This window comes from Caloenas nicobarica, chromosome 3 (assembly GCF_036013445.1).
Source record: "Caloenas nicobarica isolate bCalNic1 chromosome 3, bCalNic1.hap1, whole genome shotgun sequence".
Classification (NCBI taxonomy): Eukaryota; Metazoa; Chordata; class Aves; order Columbiformes; family Columbidae; genus Caloenas; species Caloenas nicobarica.
Window position 1 is genome coordinate 90,101,611 of NC_088247.1, and position 26,719 is coordinate 90,128,329.

Here is a 26,719-nt window from a genome sequence, read left to right on the forward strand (position 1 = left end):
ACTGTTGTGTTGCTCTCTTACTATGCATTTTGAATCTTGATTTGACTGTTCTTTTAAAATTGCTTTTCTATGAATACAATTTGGATAGATAAATTATTGGGGTGAACATGAGGAACCTGCTGGCATCTTTTTTCGCTTTGTTGTTTGGGGGTTCTGGTTTGTTTTTGTAGGGCTTTTCCCCTCATTCCCAGGGAAGGCAGAGTGAGTGTTGCAAATTAATCTTTCAGAAGGGAAAGGCCTCTTACAGTTCTGTAGCTTTTTTGTGTGTTTATAAGCTAACATGGTATCAGGTGAGAGGTATGGAATTTGTCGACATTAACAGACTAACATTAGTCATCCAGCCCATCCTGAGCATCCTTAAAGTATTACAAATAAACAGATTTTTGACAGATATGTTGCATTAGGTAGATTCATGGGTGTAGTTACATCTGACAGTCTTCATATAGCCCTTGCCTTTTCTTTTATCTCAGGACATATTTCCTAGGCAAATAAATGAACAAAAATTTAAAATTAAATAAAGTATTAATAATATATAATACTATAGCAGGAGACAATCTTTAGGTCTGTAGAATGCTTTGAAATTCTCAACCATCTCGGTTTTGATGGGATGGTGTGTAAAAGAGACTGGAGCTGAGTGCCTGGGCTGGCTTACAAAGTCCTTATACTACCTTGAGACCTGCACCCTTGTTTTGGTGTGTTGTGGGAGGGAAAAAATCTATGAACTGGCTTCAAAATGCACTGTGCGTTTCAAGCTGAGCTCCTTCCTCTGGTGGAACCATCAAGTGTTGCCCGTGGCTCGCTGGGACCTAGTGTCCATCACTGCACAAGTCCCCACTCGTTTTCCAGGATTTTCTTTCCTGCAATCTATCGATCCATTTTGGGTCTGATTACTTCCTGTCCAACACAGTAGGCAAGTGCACTCTTCAGAAAGGACTGCCCACTTTCCTGAAAGAAGGATTTTAACTCTGTGGATATTAAATAGTTGCTTATTTTGTTGCTGTTTTTTACCCTGGAGACCAGGAAACTCCTTAGTATGGAGAAAAATCCAAAGCAAGGGTGTTGGGTTACTACTGCAGATACAACAAATGGATTGCTTGCCTGTTCCCCTTCCCCATCCCCCATGCTGCAATTGCATCTGACATCTGTCGTGTTACATGTGACATACATGGAAAATTCCCATGGTAACTGGAACATGTCTTGAAGCTCATAGTTTCACCATCTGTGTACTGGAGAGGCAACATGGTCCAGGGAACCATAGGATCACTACAGAGCTCTTTAGCATTACCCAATGGTGACGATTTTGAACATGGTACTTGTTTTATTCCTTTCATTATCAGTAAGTGATCATCAAGGTAGCTACTATAATACCATGAAGTTCTGATAATTTATTATTTAATAGTTGAATAGCATGGAGATTTAACTTGTGTTTGGAGATGGGGGGTGAGTTGGCTTCTGTTCGAAGCCAGTCCAAGCTCAGGTTTCTTTCTACTTCTGTGATAATACATCATATTTATATGTTTTATCCTGCCATAGAGATACGGATTTATGGGGAAATGGAAGTGATTTACTTCGTTTCCTCTCCTGTTAGGATAAACCAGTGTGGACAGTGATGTTGCATTGTACATTTAGTCCCATGCACCCAGCTCAGGTGAGAGCTGTGGCTGCATCCACTGACATTGTGTGTCTGTTGATGATCGGTGGAGACTCAGCTCTGAAAGCGAGCATATCAGTGTTTTCCATTAATGCTTCCTCATGTTGCAAACTGTTTTTGCAGGACTGCATGTGTTTAGTTAACTCATGGAGTTCTCACTCTTCTGTTTTTCCAAAGATGACCATACAAAAGTAATTTCCTCTGTTTTAGCTACAGTTGTGCTCTGGCTGTTTGTTGCGGTGAAGGACAGGACAGTGAGGTAAAAATTATGATAAGCAGTTCTTGCACAGGAGAGCTGCTGGCATAGCAGTTGTTCCGGGTGTCTTACCGTTTGTGGAACATTGTTTATTTAGGATATGTTTGCATGAAAAATATAATTTCTAAGTTGAGAATGAAGAACAAAGTAAGACTGAAGAAATGATTTAGAACCTGCAACTGAAAGAGGATCCTCGTGTGCAGTTAGCATGGATCTCATCCCATGTGGCTAAACCTTCTGATAAGACTTGGAAAAACTGCATTAGCTTAATTATGTTTGGTCACTGGGCCAAATGGTTTAGAAATGAACACGTACGCACTGTCAGAGGAAGAGGACGTTGTTATAATTAGACCTTGGGCAAAGTTCCAGCCTGTGACTCCTGACCTGAACTGAACCACAGATGAGGCTGGGAAGCAGGAGGGGGATTGCTGCACGGAGCGGGTGTGCAGTTGGCTGTCAAAACGATAGCAACTTGTTTGTGTTGTGCAAAAGGATAAAACAGTACAAATGAGAAGATTTGTGGGAGGGAGTTATGTGTAATAGTGGGATTCTCTCCAGAGGGAGATTTCCCATTGATTCTCACTGGAGGTACATATAGAAATAGATAATTGTATGTTTCATTTTTACAGTCACCTTACTTTTTATACAAGAAGTTGAAAGGTGATAGAGCTTTTATTAGAATTTTAAAAACCACTTTTTGTGCATAATTTTTTACGACAGTTTTGTTATCAATTACCACTTAGAAAAATGAAATATGTTACTTTCTTCATTTTCTTTGTTGCTTCCCCGCCCTGTCCTTTGGAAGCAATTTCCCCCCATGTTTGGTTCTTGACAAAGAAAAGGCAAACGAGAGAGAAAGAAAAGGAAAATATTATTAATTTGAAGGCTATTAGAAAATATTTATTTTGTTTAAAACTGTGTCCACCAAGAAAAATCAAGGTGTTGTAATTAGTTCTTAAATAACATAAACAGTGCAACTTAAGTAAATGCCCCTCAGCATCCTGTGACTGCAAGCTTAATATTTGGAAAGATAGTGCTCCCGCTTAGAAATACCATTCATTCATTCATTCAGTGATCCAATTCTAAAAGGCTCGTGCTGTATTCCTCTCTAGTAGTCCTCAGTTGGTCTTAATTTAAAAGCATCTGGACACCCTCACCTATCTACGGTTACAGTATTATAGCAATACAAAAGTGCCATTTTACCCCTTTCTGTCAGTATGAGTTACTTGCATATTTCTTCTAGACAGACTTAGAAAATGCCAGTGTTAAGAGTAGGAGTTACATAATGGAATGATGCTTTGTGAAAGTGAGGCAATGCGAGGTTACTGTTCATGTGAGCTCTGCATGCTTTTGCAGAGTAGTAAAAAACTGAGTAGCTTTGCTGGGTTTATCAAGTATGGTCCCAAGGAACAGATGCTGATTTTGTAAAAACACCACAGGAACAAGAACTAGCTTGTGTATTTCTCAGAAATATGGATGAAGAAGGCCTGTCTCAGCCAATTTTTCCAAGGAGGATTCATTATCCATGTCTCAAAGAATGCCGGTCATGTTAGGGATTGGAAGGGACCTCAAAAGATCATCTAGTCCAATCCCCCTGCCAGAGCAGGAACACCCAGATGAGGTTACACAAGAATGTGTCCAGGCAGGTTTTGAATGTCTCCGGAGAAGGAGACTCCACAACCTCCCTGGGCAGCCTGTTCCAGTGTTCTGTTACCCTCACTGAGAAGAAGTTTCTTCTCATATTTAAGTGGAACCTCCTGTGTTTCAGTTTGTATCCATTACCCTTTGACCTATCATTGGTTGTCACCAAGAAGAGCCTGGCTCCATCCTCGTGACACTCATCCTTTATATATTTATAAACATTAATGAGGTCACCCCTCAGTCTCCTCTTCTCCAAGCTGAAGAGACCCAGCTCCCTCAGCCTTTCCTCATAAGGGAGATGCTCCACTCCCTTAATCATCTTCATGGCTCTGCACTAGACTCTCTCCAGCAGTTCCCTATCCTTCTTGAACTGGTCTTTTGATGGCTGGTGAGGAAGCCTCTAGACAGCAGGCCAAAACTTGGTTACAACTGAATTGATGCAAATGTAGCTGTATTGTATGTAAATCAGGTTTGTCTCATTGATTTGACTTCCTTCCAAAACAAAGTTTTGTCAAAATAATGGGTTCTGTCCTCATTCATGACCAGATTACCATAAAGGACATTGCACTCAGAGTAGTCCCTGAGAAGACTGTCTGTGGTGGACAAGCTCAGCTTCTTCTGAGGCTCTCTTGTGAAATCTTCTAATAACTGAATCTCTTAAGTCTCTACTACTGAGAAACAGCAGAAGTTGCCATGCACATTATTGTGCTAGATTTGAGGGCATTTTGATTTCACTGCCTGAACCAGTGTCAGAGATCAGTTCCAGGGTTAAGTTGACCTTTGGCTTCTCCCAGTGAGAATCCGGTGTTCTTATGAATGTGCTTTTGAAGCCATCATCACTCCACCTAGTGATGTCCTGCTGAGACATACCACCCCTTGCAGAGTTGGCATGGAGAGCAAAGGAAAGCGGGCATGCCAGAAGCCAGCGCTTGGTACCAGCTCGTTTTCCTTTCAGCTGCATTATAATTGTAGCTGATGCCACTCCAGTGCATAAAAGAAGGTGCTAGATAAATTTATCTCAGCACAAAGTAGGGCAGGTGATTCCTGCCAAGCAAATAGTGCCATAAGGGTGGAGATTTGGGTGGTTTGGGTTTTTTCATTGTTATTTGTTGCTTGGTTTTTTTCTTAGGGTTTTTTTTCTACACAAAAAATCCCCAGAGAGCTTCTGGCTGTGTGCAGTATGTTAAGTCCCACTATGCAACTACTGACCTAAAGGTGTTTTTCCTAGCACAGATACTTAGTCTCTATGAGAGCTCAAAGCAGCCTTGTTCTGGCAAGCAAGCAGACCAAAGCGTTGTAGGGCAGGTTAGGGCAGCAGCTGCTCTGACGACAAAGCTCAGCTGTGTTGCTGTTGATATAGCATCCAGCATCCTGTGGTCAGGTTCACCTGCCACCTCCCTCCCTGCTCCCCTTCCCAGAGGGCTGGGCTTCCCAACAGGCTTTAATTATTTACTCTCTAAGGATAGGGCTTATTCTGCAGATTAAGTGAAAAAGTGAAGTCCTTAAAAAATATGACACAAATAAGCCCCTGAGCTGTCAAACAACAAGTCCCTTAAAAGGGCAAAATATGCGGCTCTCTGTGGACTGCACAGATCCCTCCTTTCAAACTGCTGGCAGGAGGCTTCCTGTTTGGATGGGCTCTCACAAACAGTGTTATGTGGGGAAATCAGTCACTTCCCAGCCCCTCCTTCAGGCCTCTCTTTGCCTCCCTTTACACTCCTGATACCAAAGCTCCTCAAGCCTGGGTCCTGTCAAGATGGGATCTGGCAGCTCAAATGTAAATCTGAACACATGCATTAGCACTGTGCAGTTCCTCCCCTGGATACATAGAGCAGCCCAAGCTAGTTATGTGTGTTTGAAAACAGGATAGACAGAATGGTCCTGCTGCCATAGTCCTGGCCATAAAGGGATAAGTGAGTGTTTGGTCGTCTGGATCCAGAGTGGTGGAAAATTTGTGTCTACTTCATTGTTCCATTGTTTGTTTTATTTTGACCAAATGGGATACCTTTGGAGGATTCTTCCATTTTTTTCCAGGTAAATTCTCCAGTATAGGGGTTTTTGCTACTGATACTTTGGTTCCTTTACTGTAATAGTGAGAGAAAGGCCAGTACTGGCATTCAATGGTGCACTCAACCTTGGCTACTGAGCATTACTGATAAATCTACCTTGTGTAGCCTGAGTGTTTATTTTCCTCCTTTGTGTCTCAGAGCCTTCTGTCCTCTTTCAGCTGTTACATCAGTGATAACCATTGTACCCGCAGAGAGCTGCACAGATCCAGAGTCTTGTTTATAATTTAATGTCTGGGTTGTTGTTTTTTTTTCTTCTTGCAGAACATGATCAGAAGATAGCATCATACACCATGATCATGGCCCCCCGGAAGAGGAATCGTCATGCGTTGGGCTTTCTTTGTTGCTTTGGAGGAAGCGACCTCCCTGAAATCAACCTCAAGGACAATAACCCCCTCCAGTTCCTTGAGTTTTCTGTCCCAATCCCACCAGCAGAAGAGCTCAATGCCAGATTCTCTGAACTCGTGGTAAGTTTCTGCTGAAAAATTGATATATTTTGAGGGGTGGATGAACTCTTGCTGTCAAAGGGAGAGTAAAGGGTCTTGAAGGACTTCTTAGGGAAAGGAAAAAAAACTTTCTGTTGAAGTTTTTTTGTTTTGGTTTGGGTTTTTTTCATTCTTTTATGACCAGTTCTTTGGTGGGAGAAAGGTGGTAAATGACAGGATGAATGACAGTATCACTGGATATATATACAACACAATGCTTAAATGTGCTTACTTATTCTGGCAGCACTATGCAGTCCTCTAGGTATAGGATTGGGCATATTAGAAGTAATCTCATAAGTTCTCTAGAGAGAATGAATCCCTGACAGTCAATTTCTTATTAACAACTTTGGGATAAAATTTGCTGTATGATATAGTAGAGTGGAAAACCTTTGAGTTTGTGTGTATATAAAATAATGACTATATTGTTCTGTTGATCATTAATATACTGTGGATGAGGTATAAGAATCAGGTGACCATGCTAATTATGTCTCATCAGCCAGCTGCCTTTGAACCATGAAATGGTGCTTTTGCAGCAACAGACATAAACAGGAAGGGAAGCAGTTATTCCAGATGAACTTTGTTGTTTGCTTTTGTGGTAAATGTGGATTTCAGTAGCAGGCACTTGCTATTTATGCCTGGCATCAGATGATTTTGCTGTCTTTGCCCTCTTGTTCAGCCTGCATGCAAAACTCAGGCAGAGGTCATAGGGCTGTGACGTTTTGCAATCTGCATTGTAAAGCTGCCCATTTGATGCAGGTGATTAGCTATCTCATTACCACTCTGAGATCAGAGGTTAGGTAAAGTGAGTTATCTTTAAGTGTGTATATGCCTGAGTAGTGTTACTGAAATGATGAACAGAAAATATTTGATCTCAGAATCAGAGGAATTTACCAGTAATCTTTCTATATTACACTTATAACATTAGCCCAGTAAGTTCTTGTCTGTTACTGATGCTTCAAAATACTGCAACAATGAAATATGCAGCAATGAAAATGACCACATCATTTGGGTATGCAAGTGGAAATTAACAAAATTAACAAATAGGCAACTACAGTATGTCATACCAAACATATGGCCAGCTGTAGTTTGTCAGATCGGTGGTCTGACAACCTAGTCCAGGCTCCTACATCAAGATGGGGGTCCAAAGCAGATGCCTAGAGAAGAATATAAGATATGGCCATAGGTGATCTTTTCCAGGATACTCTCCAACCGTCTAACAATCTTCAGCTCAAGGACTTCCTCTGCCAAAGTTGTTTTTTGTGTACACAGTAAATTGGTATGTATATATTTTCCTTCAACTGTTTCTATCTTCCCTAGCACTATGACAATTTTTTAGTATTTGCAGTATTCTATGACAGTGGTGCAGGAAGGAATCGATAGGAGTTGCAGCTGTTTCAGGAAGAATAGAGTGTGCAGCAGAAGAGGGTCTACTTGCTTCTGACTAAGTAACAGATGAGGAATCTCTTACGCAGATATCTCACAAAATCCTGTTCTATATTTGGGTCATTTTTCCTTTTATGTGAGACTACTTGAACTCTTTGGAAAGTGCAACTGACTGACTGAGAATTCTGCTTGGTGACAGGTATCTCTCATGAGTAAGAGTGTAACCTTTAATCTGCTGTCAGTGTATTTCTGGATGCTGTTCAAGTATTGTTTTTCACATGCAAAGGTTTAATTGCTGTGTCAAAGTTCACCACTCTCCAGTACCAAGATCTGTTGAAGCATTAAATCCAGCCTTCCTAAAGATGTCGCTAACCGATGTGCTTTGCTTCGGAGCTTGGCTTGCTAAAACTCGAACTTGTTTACATTTGGGTCGTAGTGAAATACCTGCTTTAGTTGCTACTGGGCTTTTGCTTACTGAGAAAGGTATCAGTTTCTGTGAGGAGTTTGAGAGCTTATGGTGGTATGCAAGGGTGCTTTTAGCTTTTTGCTTTGTGCCTGGCAAATACTGGTGTTCCATGTTCTTGCGGTAAAACAGCTCACAGCTGTCTTATGGAAGTCTATTAAACAGTATAATTTATAATGTTTTCAGTGCAAAACTTAATGACAACTATACATGATGATCTGTAAAAAATTTTTGGTCCCAGAAGTTTGTGAGTTATTGGTCTGTGCTATAACTTACTAAATGTGTTGACAGCCTGTAACTGGCATATACATTTCAAACAAATGAAGCCATTGAATTTAAAATAGATCATGTTCACGTTCTTGTATTTAGTGATAGTACCCTAGCCATCATTACATGAGAAGTGAGCTGGGAAAGAAAAGTGCTACTTTTCAGAAGGTTAATGCTGTATATTGCACATTTTTATAAAGCACTCAGATAGGATGGTGATGCATGTCCATAGGAGTTCCTGGGTAGGCAGGTAACATGAGACCAGTAAGGGCTTTAGGAGTGAGAGAAGAACCTGGGCTAGAAACCTGGCTGTCAGAATGCAGAATTTGCCTAGAAGGGCTAGTTTGTCCACAGGTCCAGCTTAATGCATGTTCTACGAGACACTAAAATAAAACAGGCTACATCTGTATTGACAGCTCACATGAGATTTTAATTGGACTAGAAAGATTCAGTCTGTAAATGCACTAGTGTAAATCAGCGACCTGGAAGTGCCTGGGAGGGCTCTGTGCTGTGTACTCGCCTCCCTGCTGCTTATCTGTTAGGATCTAGTGTGGGTGCACTTACACTATATAAAAAACAGATTTAAGTATAAAGCCTTTTGACCCAAATCCCCAAGTGAAATGATGACACCAACATCATCTGAGATGTGTAGTGAGAAGAGCATTTGTGGTAGCTCCCTGAAGCAGGCCCAGGGGGTGTAGCCTCATCTTGCTATCTGCTCTACAAAGGGTATAATGAAACATCGATGTGCTTGAATTAATTTTTAAAAGCCTTATTTTTCCCGTTGTTGCAGCTAAAATCTGGGGCATTTTCCCACGTAAGAGTTAATGACAAGAAGAGCTAAGCCTAGCTGTGCTGGAAAAGCCTCCCTTGTGATGAGTTTTCCAGTCCAATAAATATTTGGTATATTTCTACCCGCCTTTCTGAGGAAAATGGACACTTTGAGAGTTAGAAGCATGTCTTCTCTTGTTCTTGTGGTCCTTAAATTAATATAACGAAAAGTAAATTTGGGGATTTCCAGTTTTCAACAGGAGGAATTAGGAACATGTTGGGATTCTTTATTTGTAATGGAGTCACAGTACCACTCCAGAGCTTGCAAACTTGCTTGGGTAGACTTTGGGCTGAGGCAAATATACATGTATGGGCTGTTCTGTTTGGGGGATGCATCCAGACCAACCGAGTAATGGCAGCTGCCTAACTGGACTCTGACCAAGTCAGTGGTTGTCAAATGACAAGCTGATGCTGATTTGACAAGCTGAAACGTCTGCTCTCAATGCTGGTCAACCAGAAAAACAGTTTTAGGATGGATCCCAGGCTTTGTGTTACTTGAAGCTGGGTGCTGTGTTTAGGCCTTTGTTTCCTTGATTAGTAAATTAAAACAGATAGGATTACTTCATATGGGCCAAATTCAGTCTTATTTCATTGGGAATATGTGCAGAGAGTAGGTCTGAACGAAGTCTATGGCTCAGGGTGATTTGGTCTGATTTTGTTTGGGCCAAGACAGGAGAAGATGTGCCAGTTCTCAAGCTGTCTGCTGGCAGTGATTGCCTTGGGACTAATGTAGTAGTAATAGTACAGGTAAGTCCTTATCAGAAGTATAGATGCACAAGACAAAGCTAACAAAACCACTTGTGACCACAAGCTTTGCCCTTGAAAGGTCCACTTTCATGCACCCAACTGAAAGGGGGCAGAACAGCCAGCTTTAGTCTCTCCCCTTCCGTGAACAGGCAAAGAAGAGAAGCTCGAGAGAGTAGGGTGTGTGAAGTGGTCCTGTACCTCATAAATTGTAAAACTGGCCCTACCTGACCATCAAAGCTGTTCTAGCCAGCATCACTTCTCCTTTTTTTCTCAGCCTTTCTTCTCAACTGGCACTGTGTATACTACCATGTAGTAAAGTGCTGCTGCAGTTGGTGGTCTGTTGGCGGATGCCAAGCTTTTTTTGTGCCTGCTGGCAAAAATGGCTGTGCTAAGTACATGTGTTTTTCCTTGTACAGATTTATTGACTGAACAGGAACTGCAGAAGAATCTGGAAGAACTATTGCAAGGAAAGGGGAAATAATTTTTTTTCATGAAACAGCTTCTCCATGTCCTTGTTCATATTTGTTAGCAGCAGTGTGTTCTTGTTACAGTGGATTCTGATTCCTTTTGCTCAATATTAGAGTCCTGGACTCTTCTTGTTGGTTAAGGGTGGTCTGCTACTTGACACTAAAGATTTTGCCATCTAGATATCTCTTACGCCAGCAACCTGATCCCAGATGTGAATTAAAACTGTTGCAAGGAGGGTAACTTAAATGCTGGCAATTCAGGGAAAGCAGAAAAAATGTAAAAGCTGCTAGCACAGAGGAAAGAGCTTGTGTTTTTGTCATTTATCTTGTTTTTAAAAAAAAATTATTTTGTTAGTGGCTCTGTTGAGATAGTCATGTTATTTGAGAAGGTAGAGTTCAGGGTTGTCTATTTTAAGGATGGAAGGTCCATGGAGAAGAAGTGGAGTTGTCTTTTGAGCTGCTGTTTTCTAACTTGAGCATATTATTACAGCCTCCAATCTTGTATGATGTTATCCTTGTCTGAGTTACCTGCAGCACCTTAGATTCTTAGACTGGGAAAAAATTGAGAAATGCTTACTGTTATCCCACTTTAATCTTGGCTGCTTTTGAAGCATTCTGGTATTTATCTCAGGTGGGATGTTGACTGGATTCTTCTGTCATGGTTGAGTTCTCTTATGTTGCATTTGAACCTATTTCTTTTAAAGTTTTTGTTTATTTGTTCTTGTTGGGTTATTTTTGTTGTTGTTGTTGACTTTATAGGTTCACAAAAGCTTTTTATCCATATTACTGTTTACCACCCTCCCAGGTTTTCTCAGAACAAAACTTCAGACTTTATGCCACCAAAAGCACCTATTAAGTTACATTAATTACAGTTGAGGAGCAGCATAAATATTTATGAAATGTCTGTATTTGAAAACTTCAGAATTATCCAGCATTTCTTGTGGCTTGCCTTTATGCTTCTGCTTGTCCACTGAAATGACAGCTCCAAATGAGTTCCCAGCATTCTTAAGCAGCTGAAAGGAGGTAGGTTGCTGATTGGGTGAGGCAACTTACACTCTTCTTTCTCTCCCTCTCTCTCTGAAGAGATCTAGTTTTCTCACCCTACTTCAAAACCCCAGCTTTTGTTGTAGAGAAGATGCACATGTAACTGTTACGTGTTTCTGAACTATGAGGCCAATGGAAATTAAAAACTTATTTTTCCTTGTGGTAGTGCCTGAGTGCAATGAAATAAAGATGGAACCAAGTGCTTAATCAAGGGCTCTGTCCTTCCCTCAGGATCAAGCACCTTCAGCGTGTTCAGCATATGCTGGGAACCATGATTGAAACCTTAACCTTGGTTTCTGTCCATGGTGCCCTGTAACACCAACCACAAGAACATGGAACTGTGTCCCTTCCTGACAACCCTACATTCTACTCTTAATCTCTCACCTTGTCAACTCTGATCCCATAATATTTAGTAATGGCTTCCACAGCATCACAGGTAGCTCAGTTTCTGAATTAAAGATGAGCTAGGCCAGGAATCTAGCTGGAAGGAATGGCAGTGACTATGACAGTAAATTGAAGAGAGGAAATGGGGATTGTGTTAATCCCTTTTTCTTCAGCCTCCTTGGAATAAGAGCTGTACAGAAGAAAATCCATGAAGGTGAAAAATATGAGGAGGAGATGTGGCAGGAGAGTCCAAGCAGCAGAGGCAGCAGCTTGGTAACTCACTATACTGTGATAATTTCTGTAACTGTGACTAGAACTTTGAATGTCTCGTGCCACCTGAGCAAGGAGGATATCTAGAGCAAGATGCCTGTTGCTTTGCTGTACCGTCTGCTCTTGCCCTTTTCTCTCTGTCCTCAACCACCACACAGATCTCACTTATTTTTTCTGCTAATTTAGCTGGTCCCTTTCTACCTTCACAGAGAATAAAATTCAGTGATTATAGTCTCTCTTCCCAGAGGAGAGAAAATTGAGGAGAAAAGGAAGAAAAAGGAGTTTTATGTTGAAAGAGGTTAAGACATTGCATGGGATTATCTGAGAATTCATTTATTTACTTCATCAGAGGAAGCAAAACAATTTCTGAGGAAGGCATCAATTTGGCACACACTGGATAACATGCCTTCATCAAGAGCCACAGGGAGATGAGATCCAAACCTAAATAACTATAGTAGCAGTTCCCACTGCAAACAGCTGACTTGGAAGTAACGAGTTTCCTTCATGCTTAGTTCTCCCTTGCAGGCCATTTAATGTAATGGATACAACATAAACCTCAGATGAAAACTAGGCTTTACCACATTGAATAAGTACACCTATATATCATGTGTCCCACTCAAGCTTGCCAACTCCTAGCTGTGGCAGTGTTTGTGAGGCCCCTCTTTTGCTCTGCAACCTGCAAGAGTATTTATGGAGTAAAACGTAGAAATGCCTCCATTGTGGGCTTTCATGTGAACAAAGACAATATATGTCAATGTATGTAGGCACAAGAGGGCACCAGCTGTGTTTCTCTGTGTTTGTTGATGGGCCCAGAGAACAAAGTTCTCTATTTCTTCCCCAGCTCCCTTAACACTTCCTGGGAGCAGATACACAGAGTTGCCTGCTCTGTCTCTTGGCTCCCAGTGCAGAGCACTACCTTCCCAGAAAAGTATCCTCCATGTCTGAAACTCATTTAGTCCCTAGTTTTTCACTGAAAGCTTGTGGCTTAGAAAGATATGCATTTTAGGTCCTCACTTCAAACCCTAAATATGTGTATTGATAAGAGTATTTAATAACATTTAAATTTAGGCATGCTACCAAGATTTTGAGTATTTTGGTTTCAAATTGTCAGTCTTTCGAGTCATTCTATCCTCTTGCTGGATTCTTTTGAATAAAGAGATTTAATTTCTGTTGTCACTTGCACTGCATGCAAATCATAGCTTCAGACTACATCTCTGATGGGCCTGTGGCTTTGAGTTGTTGATCAATGCAAATTTCTCCACAACCATAATTTGAAAGTGCCTCTATGCTGTTTTACCCGTAAGATGAAGTTCTTTTATTCCTTGTGCCCATCCTCTCTGTGCTTTTCTGTAATGAATGACTGTATCTAATCAGCCAGGAAGGTTGTGTAGTGCCAAATGCAATCAAGATCTGGAGAGGTCCTTCATTTTTATTTTCATAGGATGAGCTCTGACTCCAGCAAACTAGGAGGCTTTGCTGGCCTTGGCACAGTGGAGGGTCTCCACCCCAATTATTGTTTCCTTTCTTGCAATTAATGAGAATGCACCAGTGGAGGCTGTAAGAAATTACTGATGATGAGACAAAGCTGGATTTTTCACAACCCGGAGGCTCATATCCAGGAAGAAGCCTTAGCATCACCATCTGAGTAGAAGACACTGTCTCTCAAGGCAGAAAAAAGCAAAGCTTCGAGGCAGCAGATTGCTTCCCTCACTGATGGGGGCCAGGCCACAAAAACTTTCTCTTGGATTAGTTAATAGTTGTCAGACTAACATTTTTCATGCACTCAGATGCACTTGTCTTCTATTATAATAATGGCAAAAGTACTGGGTGATTTAAGATTTCTGAAACAATTAAGGGGCTGAGGCTTGGGAGGCAAGAGCTCTTCATGGTATCATGGTCTGTCTAGTTGTGCACCGATGTTCCTTCAAGTCCAGCACGGTTCTTCAGTCTGAGATTGTACATACCCAGGATACCTTTTTTCCTTTTTAATTGTCTGTATCCAGGATACCTTTTTTCTGTTTCTCCCTGCTCTTCAAAGAGAGATTTTTCATAATGTCAAGTCTGCTTTACATGTGTCCCATGTGCAATACATGTGTACATATCCCTGATTTTAATGCATGTATCACTACAAGCAGTTTTCTATAGTTACTCAAGTCCCAAAACACAAGAGGTATTACATTTTAGGCTTTGTGGCAGAGACAGCTTCCCCCTTCAGACACCTATATATGGAGTCCAGTGGCAGGGACAGGCTTGTGGCACTGAGTGCAGCACCAGCACTTTCTCTGTCTTGGCTCCCTTCCACTAGGTGCAGCTGGTTGGCAGTTCCCAGCTCCCTGACCAGCTGTGTAAGAAGCAGCAGTCACTGTGCTGCAAATGTGTGAGACCCAGATGCTGTGAGAGGAGAAGGAGATATGAGCCAGGTCTCACACTCTTTGTCTGAGAATCAATAAGGCTGTGTAAACAAATGTAAATCCAGGCCCAGGCTTAGGTGCCAGATTTTGGGTGTGAAGAAGCTGGGGGTGTTACCAAAGTACCGTGTAGTTAAAAAGCTTTTGTGCAGGGTGACACTGTTTTGTAGATCTTGTTGTTTTATTATAAAAGTTATGGACAAATAGTCCTGATGTAAAGTGGTTCAGTTCCACTGAAGACAGCAGTGAAATTGTATCATTCTGCATTGCCTAAAATTTGGCCTGTGTAGTATTTTCTGTGTCTGTGGTGATAGTTGGCTTCTGAATATCCCAAACAGAGCATTCTGGCTGCCCTTCTGAAAGGTGGAGAAGGTTGTGGCTGTGGTTGGAATATCTGATGGGAATGTTCGAGTGTGTTCTGACTATTATTTACTTGCAGTAGACATGAAACACATTAGAAAGACCTGATTACTGTACTACATGTTTTTAACAGGGTAATCTTGATGTTCCCTGACTGAGGAAATGTGTATAGTCCCTCTAGGGCATAAGAGGGAAATTACTGGAGTTTGGAAGCACAGTAGCTTGAGATGCAAAAAGGGGTGAAAGAACAGGTCCCACCACTAGAGAATGGATGTGCTAAGATGTCAGTCTTGGGTTTTCCCTCTACTTCAATGCTTGGAAGTTGTCATGATATCCTCTCTCCTAAGCCATAGGTAGGGAGGATATGCTTACTGTTCAGAAATCTTGTGTCCACGTGTTTCTAATACCTGATCAGTTGATTTAATAATACTATATTGTTTTGGCATAGTTGCAAGTGTTATACAGCGTTACATAAAAGGGAAAAAAAAAAAAGGTAAAGCTCTATTCTAGCCTTTTTCCTTAGTAAGATGTCATTAATATTTGAATTTCTTGTTCTGTTATGGCTATAATGAAGAGTCAGGAAATTTCTGAATTTAGTATGAAGACTGCTGAATTGACAAAACACTAAGATGATATTGACAGTACAAGTCATAGTTGCTCATTGGAAGGATCAAATTAATTTATCTTTATTTCAACTTTTTGGGGCTTTTCTGCTTCCACTTGGATGGATATCAAGTAGAGCTTTTCCTACCTTCATCCTACAACTGAACCAGCTTTCTCATATGGTTCTTGCCTACTTGATGCCTGCTGACTTAGAGTAACAGACTCTGCCCTCTCCACTAGAAACAGAGCCAGCAGCAGCAGTATGGGCATGTCCTGTTGCCCCACGAATTTGAAGTGGCTTCTCCAAGTATAATTCCTCCCCTTCTGCAGTTTCTGTCCTTTTTTTACTTCTCTTTATTAATGTCTTATGTTATTCAGAGCTGTGTTAGATGACTTACAAATCTATTAAGACCTTATTCCTCACCTTCTAGAGAGGATATTTGAACCTCAGTTTGGTCTGCTTGAGGGGAAAGGTTATGAATCAGGTCAGAAAGGTCATTTGGGATGGGAAGGTGCCACCTGGCGATGCATCTAGGAGAAATAGCAGAGGAAAGTACTACATTATGCAAAGAGCATGATGGTCAGACTGTAACTGGATGGGAGATTGCGATAAGAGGGACAATATTTTCCAAAGCATTGAAGAAAAAGTCACAACAAATGAAGTAACTGTGCTGCTGAAGGGAAAACAAAGGCAAGTTGCAAAGATGGAGCTGACATGGGACGAATTCTAGGCCAAGATGATCTTTCGGCTGTACCATTGGAGAGAAAGAGCTGGCACGTTGATGAAGGAAGGTCGAATGACAAATGTCTGTTTCTTCTGCAGCTCATAGAAGAAGGGCCAGATCTGAGATGATGTATGAGGTATGATTTGTCATTTAGCCTGATTTAAGCAAGAAAGGGGGAGCCAGATCCCTGTGAAGAAGAAGACCTTATAAAATTTATAACAAAATAGCAATGTAAAAGTAACCACCTGAAGCTGGGGAAGCAGTGAAATTTTCCAGTGAGAAAGAAAGGCTGTGAAAGAGGATGGGATGCAAGTGTTTTGCAGGATAAGAGTTGCCCTATGGAGATAGAGTGTAGTTGGGGCTTAGGAGGAACTGTTAACAAAACAAGATAACTGAATGGAGAAGTAGATAACAATAATGAAGAATCAGCTGTTAAATATGTTGACTCAAATTAGTTTCTGTATTTGCTCATCTAGTAGCAATTTATATCAGATATAATCATTGCTCAGATAGTGTATCCTGTAGCCTGAAAGAGAGTGGAGGGAAAAGGTTTTATAATTATGTTGTGCCTCTGCGACCTTCTATAAGTGGGCTGCGTCTTCCAATAGTGCTCAAGTTTGTTTCATTCAGAAGACTTGTTAAGGTAATCTGGGATGGCTCTTCCAGTATTGGATAGAAGTGGCCTCTTTTTGTCATTTGCCCGGTCTGCAAGATTCCAAAGTGGGGAACACAAGGTGCCCCAGGTGAGGCTGGGTGGATGGAGTAGCACCTTTTGAGGGTACAAGGTTTTCAGTTCAGTTGTTTCCTGGCACTTTCCTTCACACTGCGTAAAGGGGAGATTTTGGTGTCACTAAGTGCAGGAGTGGTGGCCCTTCTGCACTGGATGGGCACAGCACATGGAAGGCAAGTGTCAGAAGATGCTTGTTCTGTCACTCATCACACTGGGCTGCCTCCACAGCTGCTCTGACTTTGACGTATTTTGTCTGGAGGAAGTACAGGCAGATGCCTTCCACCTGGCAATGGAACACTGCTGACCAAGAACTTTCAATGCTAGGTACCTCGTTTTCTGTAAATGAAAAAGTCTGTAAGCAAAACATTTGAAGAACATTAAGTCTTTTTCCTAGGTACCTCTGCAAGGTTATACAACTTATTTCACGCATTTGTGGGTTTGTTTCCCTAGTGTGAAACAGGGAATAATAATGCTTCTTAAACCAGTTTTAATATAGAATTGTAGTCAGACTTAAAAGGTTCTGAAAAGCTGTAGCACACGTAGGTTGTAGGCAGTACAGGAGTCTCCCAGTGGCAAAATGTATTGTATTTGAAAATCTTGGGAGGAAATATCTACTACTGCCTGCTGTCATAATCATTGCCCTGCCTTATCTACTTGTTCTTTTTTTAGGGAGAATCTGATGCAAGGCTCTACAGCCTTCCTGTGCAGACTCTCTTTCACACATGGACCCAGTGCTGTATGCAAAAGGGAAAGGCTGCCCAGAATAATAACACAAATACTTTTTGAAAAGAGTTTAGCAGTGTACACAACAAGGTTATGCAATGGTTTACTAGGTGGTGGAGGTTTGAAGAATAACTTCTCCAAAGGAAATCACAAGGGGAGAACAGATTGCAGTTTCCCAGTTTGGAAGGTGTCCAGGGAGATCCCTGAGTCATGGAAAATCCATTGGGATTGCTTTAGTGACTGTGTTTCAGGATTACGTCTTGTATAGAGAGCAACAGCTGGATGAATTTGTCAGTCAGTGTAAAATTGTTGGCTTCTACATTAATGATGTGAGAGAACTTTTGGATTACAAATGCTTAACAAGATAGTAAATGCAATTATGATTTGTTGTTAGGAGATAAGCTTGTTCTGCAAGGCAAATGCTCATCCTTCTCTTATTCCTTTTTACTGTATTTTGTAAAAGTTTATGATAATTTCCTTCTTAGAAATATTTAGAGAAAAACATCTTGACTGGTGTTTTCTTAAGACCAGTGATGTCAGTGCAGTAGTTGCTGTTCTGATTATCAGAATACTTGAGCAATGAGACAGGATAGGGTGTGACTGAATAACCAAATATACTGTCCTGCCTTCAATTAAGTGTTTGACTATGGAAATAGTTGGTTTATGTGAGTGAAGAGTATTGTGGAATTGCCCTCCACCTCACCCCAGAGGAGATGACAGAAGCCTCACATGTGGGTGTTCTTCTAGCTGGTCTGGACCGATTAGTAGTAATTACAGCTCATCTCCATATATTGAAGTCAACAAGTAGTGAAAAGGAGACCAATAGACTGTTCAGTCTATTCTGTGTCTAAAATCTGTGCTGTAGACTGTAGAATAAGCCTGTGTTATAGGCTGCTTAGCAGAGAGGTTTAGTCTCTGTTACAGTTTAAAACAACTGATGTGATTAATATTTTGCACTGGTGTAAACTCAGAGTAAGTCCCTTCAGTTTAATGGAGTTAGAGACATTCTGATCTCTGGTTTGCACTTCGAAGTCTGGAGTAATAATATAGAGAGCAAGAGAAAAAAATAAAGCCAGCTTCTGGTTTCACTTCTACCTGTGTAAACCTGAACTCATGCCAGAAAAGATGATTTATTTGAGTTCCTTCGAGTTTACCCTACATATAAGTTTGAACATATGTGTCTGAGCTGCACAACCAGAGCTCACTAAGAAGTTAACTTTGCTCATTAAATTCTGAACTGACCTCTCAGTTCCTCCTGCCCTTTTATGGAATATTTTATCAGAGATTTAAAGGTCAGCCAAGCTCTGACTTACTCTTGTTTTCCTCCATAGGGGCATATGGCAAATAGGATGCATGCAAGAGGATAAGCTGGGAGGAAAGGAGTAGGTAGCACCAACACCCCTGGCAATTCAACCTGCCTTTGGCACAGGGCTGCAGCAGCAATTCCCAGCCCAGGTTTTGAGGGTTGAGCCAGCAGGACTGTGTTTGGGCAGGAAGCAATCAGAGAGGTGTGTGCCTGTGTGCTTTGGCACAGTCCAAGCTGAGAATTGCTCCAGCCTAGGAACCTCCTCTGAACTCATTAGTATTAAAACAGAACAGAGGAGGCTTTGTAGGGAGGGAGAGGGTGGGGAAGCAGGAAAGGTAGCAGTTTAGACGGCAGTTTCCTAATAACCTTTCCCAGGCCTACCTTCCCATACAGGGTCTCATCTAAAGGACCTTGGCATGAAAAACAAACCCTGGCATAGGGAGGGGAAAGGGAGGGGGAAAAGAGGGGAGGAGAAGGAAAGGAAATGAGTGGTGGGAAATGCGCAGATTTTATTGTTATTTAGTATTATATATTGTAATAATAGAAGCTTTGTTTAAGAGAGGTATCTGATGTGCTGTGTATAATCAGAGAGTGGACGTAAATGTGGTACTTGCCTGAGAAGACTTGAAAATTGTCACAGTGAAAAGATGTATCCAGCAGAGGTTTAATGGCTTCAGTCTTATTAGGTGTTTCCATTTAGTTGACTGGATAGTGGAACAGAGAGCATACCTATTAACTTTGTTACTACACTGTAAGCACTGAATATGATAAAAGATAAGCTTAAAAGAAGATGGAGAAATTGTGTGAAAAATGATGGGATTCAATGGGGACAGTTAAAACATGCTCCTTTTAGGAGCAAGTCTGGTAATTCAGAATGGGAAGCAAAGAGGCAGGTACACTTCTTCAGAGAAGAAACATGGGATTATAGTGAAGCATGCGCGAACATAAGTCATGCAGATTTTGGGGTTTTTTTCAATTTAAAAAGAAGTTGTCACGGAATATGTAACCAGGAATGCAGTCTGGAAGATGCATGAAGTAATCTTTACAATCAGCATTGGTAGGGTCTCAGCTGAAATAATGTCCTCATTTTTGAACAGTGCACTTCGAGAAAGATGTACCTTGACTGGGGAGAGCCTGGAGGTCAATTAGAAGAGGAATGAGAGGTCCAGAGGATATGACCTCTAAGACTGAAAGACCTGGGCTTGTTTAGCCTCAAGAAAGATGACTGAAGAGGGACATTACGACAGGCTTTAATAGCCTTGAAAACTGTTATCAAGAGGAAGGAAAAAAATCTGCTCACCATGTCTGTGGTTGACAGGGCCGGAAGTAATAGGCTTAAATTGCAGCAGCAGGGATTTAGATTAGACATGAGCCTGACTATTCAGTTTTCATCCCCATTCCTCTCATTGGGCTCATTCCAATTCACTGATAGGGACATGCAGCCCACTTTATACAGGAAAAGCAGTGATGATAGTCATCTGTTTGCATTATTGTCATCATATGCCCACCCATATGCATGTAACATCCCTCTTGCTCTACCAGTATTGTAGCCCTACATATGAGAATGTGTATCTAGGTCTCGATCTCTCTCTCTCTTTGAACATCTGTGTGTATTTTTCCATAGATAGGTACTGCTTTTCCTCATCCTTTCTCTTTTTATTTGGCCCAGTAGATTGTTGTCTAATGCACAGCTGGCCTGTGAAGGGCATAAAATGAACAGCAGATGCTGCTGCTAGTGGCCTGTGAAAGGGCACTACCACAATAGGCCTTGCTGATTCTATGTACTTGTGTGCTGTCAAGTCACAGAGATCTTTGAGGAGTAGGAGAGAGACAGGATTTAGTTCTTCTCCAGGAAGCAATTAACTAATGATTAAGGAAGAAAAAAGGAAGCAGTATAGTGGGGGGTGTGTTTGGGGGTGAGGGGAGGGAATGTTAACTCACTTTCTGCGAGATAAATGTCTCAGCCAAAGAGCAGTGACCTTGATGGATGAAAGGCTTACTCTGTTTGCTGAGCCTTAAGAATGAGTAACTTCTGTGTTGGCAGGGTAGAAGAGAAACACACCTTCCAGTACGTAAACATCAGGTGCTTTCTGTCTTGGACTGCTGTGACTGAGAGTCAAGAGATTTGGGCTCCTAGTACTGAAGGGGTTTTAAAGCTGCAACTTTTTCAAAAAGCAAGAAGGAAAAAGAAGTAGAATGGGAATCACAACCTTTTCTTTGTCTGTTTTTCCTGCTTTACAGTCAGATCTGTGGCAGTAGCTGAAATGTAAACATTGCTTCCTATGCCAGCAAGTGATATGATTAGCTCATGTGTGCACAGTGGTTTCACTACACACAAATTTAATGATAACATCTGCCCACATCTACAATGTTTTATGTGATGTATTATGTATATAGTTCTTGTGTATGTAAGGTGTGAGTGCCCTCCATATCTGCACATACGCATGCTATATGCATGCAAATGCATGGTAACCCAATGATGTTTCGCAGTGACCCACCTAATTCTTATAAACTGGGAAACTGATCAAAATATTACTCTCCAGCCTCATCTGGTGTGTTGTTTCTGCGTGCTTTACAAAGACTGCTTGTCGTTCCAAGGGTTAGGATGAGGTGGAAGAGTTTGAGGGGTTGTTTTGCTTTTTCTTCAAGTGTTATCAGTGGGCTTGGGATATATATCAGGTGCCCAAGTGGGAACTTTTAACTAATGTGCTGCACCTGCGGATGTATTAGCTGTGTCAGTGGTAGCGCTGCTGCCTGTTGAAAGAGCATCTGCCATGATATTCTGTTGTGGGTACAGACTAGCAGTTGTGCCAGGCACAGCCCTGAGAAGGCAGGGATGGGAAATAGTTGCTTTCTAGAGAAGGAGGCTCTGTTTCACTCTTCTCAATGCCTGCCTCAATCACAGTCCTTTGTTTGCAGTTGAATATTAGGTAAAGCCTGTGAAATGTTTCTCTTTTTTTAAGGAGCTTTGCTGAGTGGTACTTCTTTTGCACTGCTTATTCCTTCAGTTTTTACATGAATGTAGGCAGTTTGTGCAGTCTAATGAACCTAGTTTGCTGACAGTTCAGGCAGTCTTTCAGAATGCCTTATCGACCTCCTCATATTGGAAATGTGCAGTCTTCCAGCAGGCTGCCTCTTACATGTCAGCCTGGTGAGCTGGACTGAACAAAGCAATGGAAGGAAAACTGTAGGGGAACAATCCTATACTGTCCCCTGGAGGTGGACACAGTGATTAAATAGGGAAGATTTATCTCTTCTACTTGAAGGATTCGTAAGCTCTTTGCAAAGAGACTGAGATCTGAAGAAGACTGATGATTTATTATTATTATTTATTATTCACTCACTGCAGTTACCTCTGAAGCAGCTTTTTGAACAGCTGCCTCTGGACCTGTGATAAGTGTGTCTCTGGTCCTCCCTGACCTCCCTCCCTGGTGGGCAGAGGTGTAGCTCAAAAGTGAGCCACCAGACTAACCTGTTTGTTATTTACCAACAAAACCTGGCATAGGCAGCTTGAACTGAAAAATAAAGCTTCCTGGGACTGTTAATGTAAAAGTGTAGCTTTCAGGCAATATAAGTCACATGTTAGCAACGTGCTCCTACTCAATTCACTTGTTAAAGCTTTAATAGTTATGCTAAATTGGATTCTCTATTGCAAAGGCTTGTAGTGTGATGCTGACAACCTCCTCCCTGATCTCTTTCCACTGCTTCCCCTTCCTCTGCAGTCCCAGACATGTCAGTGCCATTCATCTTATGTCAGCTTGAGCTGTACTTCAACATTGATCAACCCACCATCAATTATTCCCTCAAAGTGATTGAACATGAACCCTGTCTGGGGCCTGCCAGTGGATACTGGATGTGATCCCATGGTGTGTCATAACTACTGTTTACTTCATACAAGATTTAAATAAATTCATCCAGGGCATAAGGTTGTCAGCTGTGCTATGCCACTTGGGAGCATAAGTGGAACTGGAATGTGGCCCTTTTGAGGACATGGTGACAGACAGCGGCATGAATGATCTTGGGGAACCTGAGGCAAAAGGTATCATCCTGTACAGAGAATTCATTATACTGGCAACAGTGTATTATACTTCATTTTGTAACTTGGGTGGGTTTGATGCTGCTAAGAGACCAAGAGAGAATGATTAATGAGGTGGATAAGGGGAGTGCATTTGTGCATGAGAGGAAAAAAAGGGTCAAGGGGAATGAGAAGATCAGAGAAGGGAAAAAAAGTAGGTGTATGTAAGAGAAAGGAAAAAAAGAAGGCATGGGGATGTGAACAGGAATCAAGATAAGAGCAGTGCATTTAACTAAAATTCATACAGTGCAAGGTTATAATGTGGAAATGAATGTACCCCTGGAACCTAAATTTTTGAGGTGAGTATGCAAGCAAGTTATTCAAATAAAAAGTCTTCAAATAACGGAGGTTTTATAGAATGTGTAAAGGCATCCTCATATAATTCCTACTTAGTTTCGTTCACGATTGGATGACTCACAAAGAACCATTAAGGATAATTCTGGTGTGACTGAACAAAAGGAAAACTTCATGGCTGCACAAAAAAACTATTTGCAAATACCAATGCTATTACAATCTTGAAAGGGACATTAACACACCTGCATCACAGAATCAGCCAGTTTTTTGAGAGAGTTGGGAAGTGTTTGACCATCTACAGAGTTTACCCCTATAGCTGTATACTTGCACGGCTTTTGAACAGACCTCTGAAACTCTTGGTCCTGGTCACAGGTCAAATAACTGCCAGTCTCGTCTGTTCTGGGAGTTCTTAAATTTCCATTTTGAATTGAACAAGGGAGAATAAACTTTAACATTTCTAGGGAGCTTTGTCAGTTTATGCCATCTGAAGATTCGATTCCCATGGTACCTGTTGATGCCAAGACCTGGTTGTCCTTTTGCTTGAATACCGATCTGCTCCTAAAGAACCATAGAGTGTAATAGAGGTGTAACCAGGCAGTCAAAATAGGCATCTCTGAACCCCAGGAGTGAAGAAGCGTATTTGCCAATGTATTGTATCTTAATGTTGGATTGTGTGGTGTAAAATAAAGATTTATTTCATGCCAAAGCTGTTCCCTCTGGGGATCTTAAAAGTATTTTATTCTTTAATCATTCTTTAATAATTTGCCTGAATATGTTTGTAAGCAGAAATAAACAGTTAAATGAGAATATGCTTTTAGATGTCATTAACATAATGAAAAAAGCTGTTAAATGTGAAATACAGGCCTGGGATGGATGCTCTTAGAAAGGATGTGCTTTCAAGAGCACTGTGACCTACAGAGAAAAATTAAGTGTAACTCAACTATCTGTCACTGAAATTATAAGAAATTGATGAAACAAGACAGATATCCAACTAAACATAAGAAAATAAGCAAAATATCCTCTCTCTCCTGGTAAAATGTATTATGCCCATATTAATTAAACAAAACATATGTCAGGATTCTGTACTTCATCATGTTTGAAATACTATGCACAATTCATTTAATTTCTATGAAGACAAAACAATCCCACAAAAAATAAACAAACTCTAACAAACAAAAACAACAACAACAACAAACAAACAAAAAACCCCCACAAAAAAACCCCACCACCATCACACCTGGAAAACTAACCTCACCAGGCTCTGACAGCTGGATGGTTGGTTTGGGTTGTTATATTTTGTCTTTTACAAAATGAAGCAGCTGTCTGACCTTAAGTCAGTGTGAAGCTTCCTGGTGACCAGGAAGTCTGGCAGCCAGTGGAACTGGGACAAGTTGAATAAGAAGCCAGAGCAGAGGAAATCTCCCATCAGTGTCCAGATAGCCCTAGAGAACTAAGTTTGGGGGCCTTGGTCTCCAGCATTCTGACTTGAAGCCAAGAGGTGCTGGAGCCCTAAAGCCTTGATACTCTGTGTACATATAGTCTTGAGGTTACCATCCTACCCCTGCTGTGGCTTCAGCATTGATATGTTGAAAATGAGAAGTCTCATTGTGTCTTTGAGTACCTTCCTAAGTTTGCCTTTTAAACTATTCCAGTTTTCCCCATTTAAATTCCAAAATTCCTGTGGACTGTCTAAGTGTTCTTGTGAGGCCAAGCGAAGTAGACTACTGAAGGAGCAGTTATCCTGTGACTGTCCCACCTTTCCACAGATGACTGGATGGTGGAGATGCAATACACATTTCAGTACAGAGACAGTGGTAGGCATTAAAGGTTCTTTAGAAGGGCAGGCATGTTGAAAGGTGTTAAAAGTTCTCCTTTAGTGGCTCTCTCTCTCCAAGTGAGCTGCTTTTCTACATTCTCAAAATATTACTTTTTCTCTATATTAATTTCATTTCGCGTCACTAAGAAAAGTGCTGCCTAGTCTAGGTGAGAATTGCTTTTCTATTCAGCTCTTATGGGCCTTTGAGTGATATCATTATTGAGCTGATGGCTACTCAACATCAAATCCAGCTTTCACACTTTGATGAATGTTCCCCAAAATAAGGCACATAATGTGGTTTTAAAGCCCACAAAATACTGGGTTTATGTTTCCTACCCATTCTTCCTTCATGTTCCCTTTCTGTCTGTCTGTCTTTTATTTCCTTGGGTTGTAGCCATTTTGAATGAAGGCCATCTTCCCTTTTGGCCTGAGAACTGGACTGGAAATATTTGAACCTCCAATCCAGCTCCAGTAAACTGTAGATGTTTTATCATTGAAATTCAATCTCTGTAAGTAAAAAAATAAAATAAACAAATAAATAAATAAAGGCCACATGAAAGTGAACTGAATATATCTGTCTTTTAGAAAGAAAAAAAAAAATAAATAAAGGAGAGAAATGTAAAGTACCTCCAGTTAATATGCCTTATATCTCCCTTAGGCCAGCCTGGCAAATGTCTTTTTAATCTGTGTTTCATGAGAACACTTGCAATTTCAACTATTTTTAGGAGCCAGGAGGCAGAGTTCCATCGTGCAGGGTCATGCTGGCATAAGTCGCTGGAATCAAGCCACCCACCCAAGGCATAGAAGTTACTACATTGCTGTTGGGAAACTGGCACAGGTGATGGAGGAGGGTGTTTCCCCCCTTTTGTTCTGACCGACACTTTTCTTGCCCTTCACATTTGCTCCCTGGGCATTTGGTCACATCGGCTTCTTTAGCCTGGCTGCAACCCCAGTCTTGATGACTGCATTCAGGGTTTGTAGTTCTTCCCTGTTCCTGCCAACCTTTGCAAGTCCTTTCTCCTTCAATAGCCGCTTGCTGTCACTGAGACTCTAGGGTCTGAAGTTCTATGCACTGACAGATCTGTGTTTGTCATTGGGTCAGAATGACCTATTCCTGGGCCAGATTAGCCTTCTGAAATTTGTTTTTTCTGTTGTTCCTCCTGCTTCACTCCAAGGCAGCAAGTTTCCATATGTGCCTTCTGTTAGGATCCCTGGTCAGTGTAGGAAAAAGGTCTGCCTGATCCAGGATCATGGAGTCACAGAATCATTTCCATTGGAAAAGACCCTCAAGATCATCCAGTCCAACTGTAACCTAAGTCTAGCACTAAACCATGTCCCTAAGAACCTCATCCAAACGCCTTTTAAACACCACCAGGGATGATGACTCCAGCACTTCCCTGGGCAGCCTGTTTCACTGCTTCACAACCCTCTCTGTGAAGAATTTTTCCCAAATGTCCAATCTGAACCTTCCCTGATGCAACCTGAGGCCATTTCCTCTTGTCCTATCACTTGCTACTTGGGAGAAGAGACCAACACCCTCCATGCTACAACCTCCTTTCAGGTAGTTGTAGACACCAAGAAGGTCTCCCCTCAGCCTCCTTTTCTCCAGGCTAAACAGCCCCAGCTCCCTCAACCACTCCTCTTAAGACTTGTGCTCCAGACCCTTCACCAACTTCATTGCCCTTCTCTGAACTCTCTCCAGTACCAAAATGTCTGTCTTGTCA

General features: G+C 41.4%; 1 protein-coding gene across 3 annotated transcripts in view; it reads left to right on the plus strand.

Annotated features, from left to right (window-relative positions):
• Positions 1-26,719, plus strand: part of DAAM2 (dishevelled associated activator of morphogenesis 2) — a 211,666-nt gene that overhangs the window by 79,270 nt on the left and 105,677 nt on the right. For all 3 annotated transcript variants that reach the window (XM_065630842.1, XM_065630840.1, XM_065630843.1), the window contains one exon: positions 5,879-6,081. In XM_065630842.1, the coding sequence (XP_065486914.1) occupies positions 5,908-6,081 (174 nt within the window). In that variant the 5' untranslated portion in view covers positions 5,879-5,907. The remainder of the gene's footprint in view (positions 1-5,878; positions 6,082-26,719) is intronic.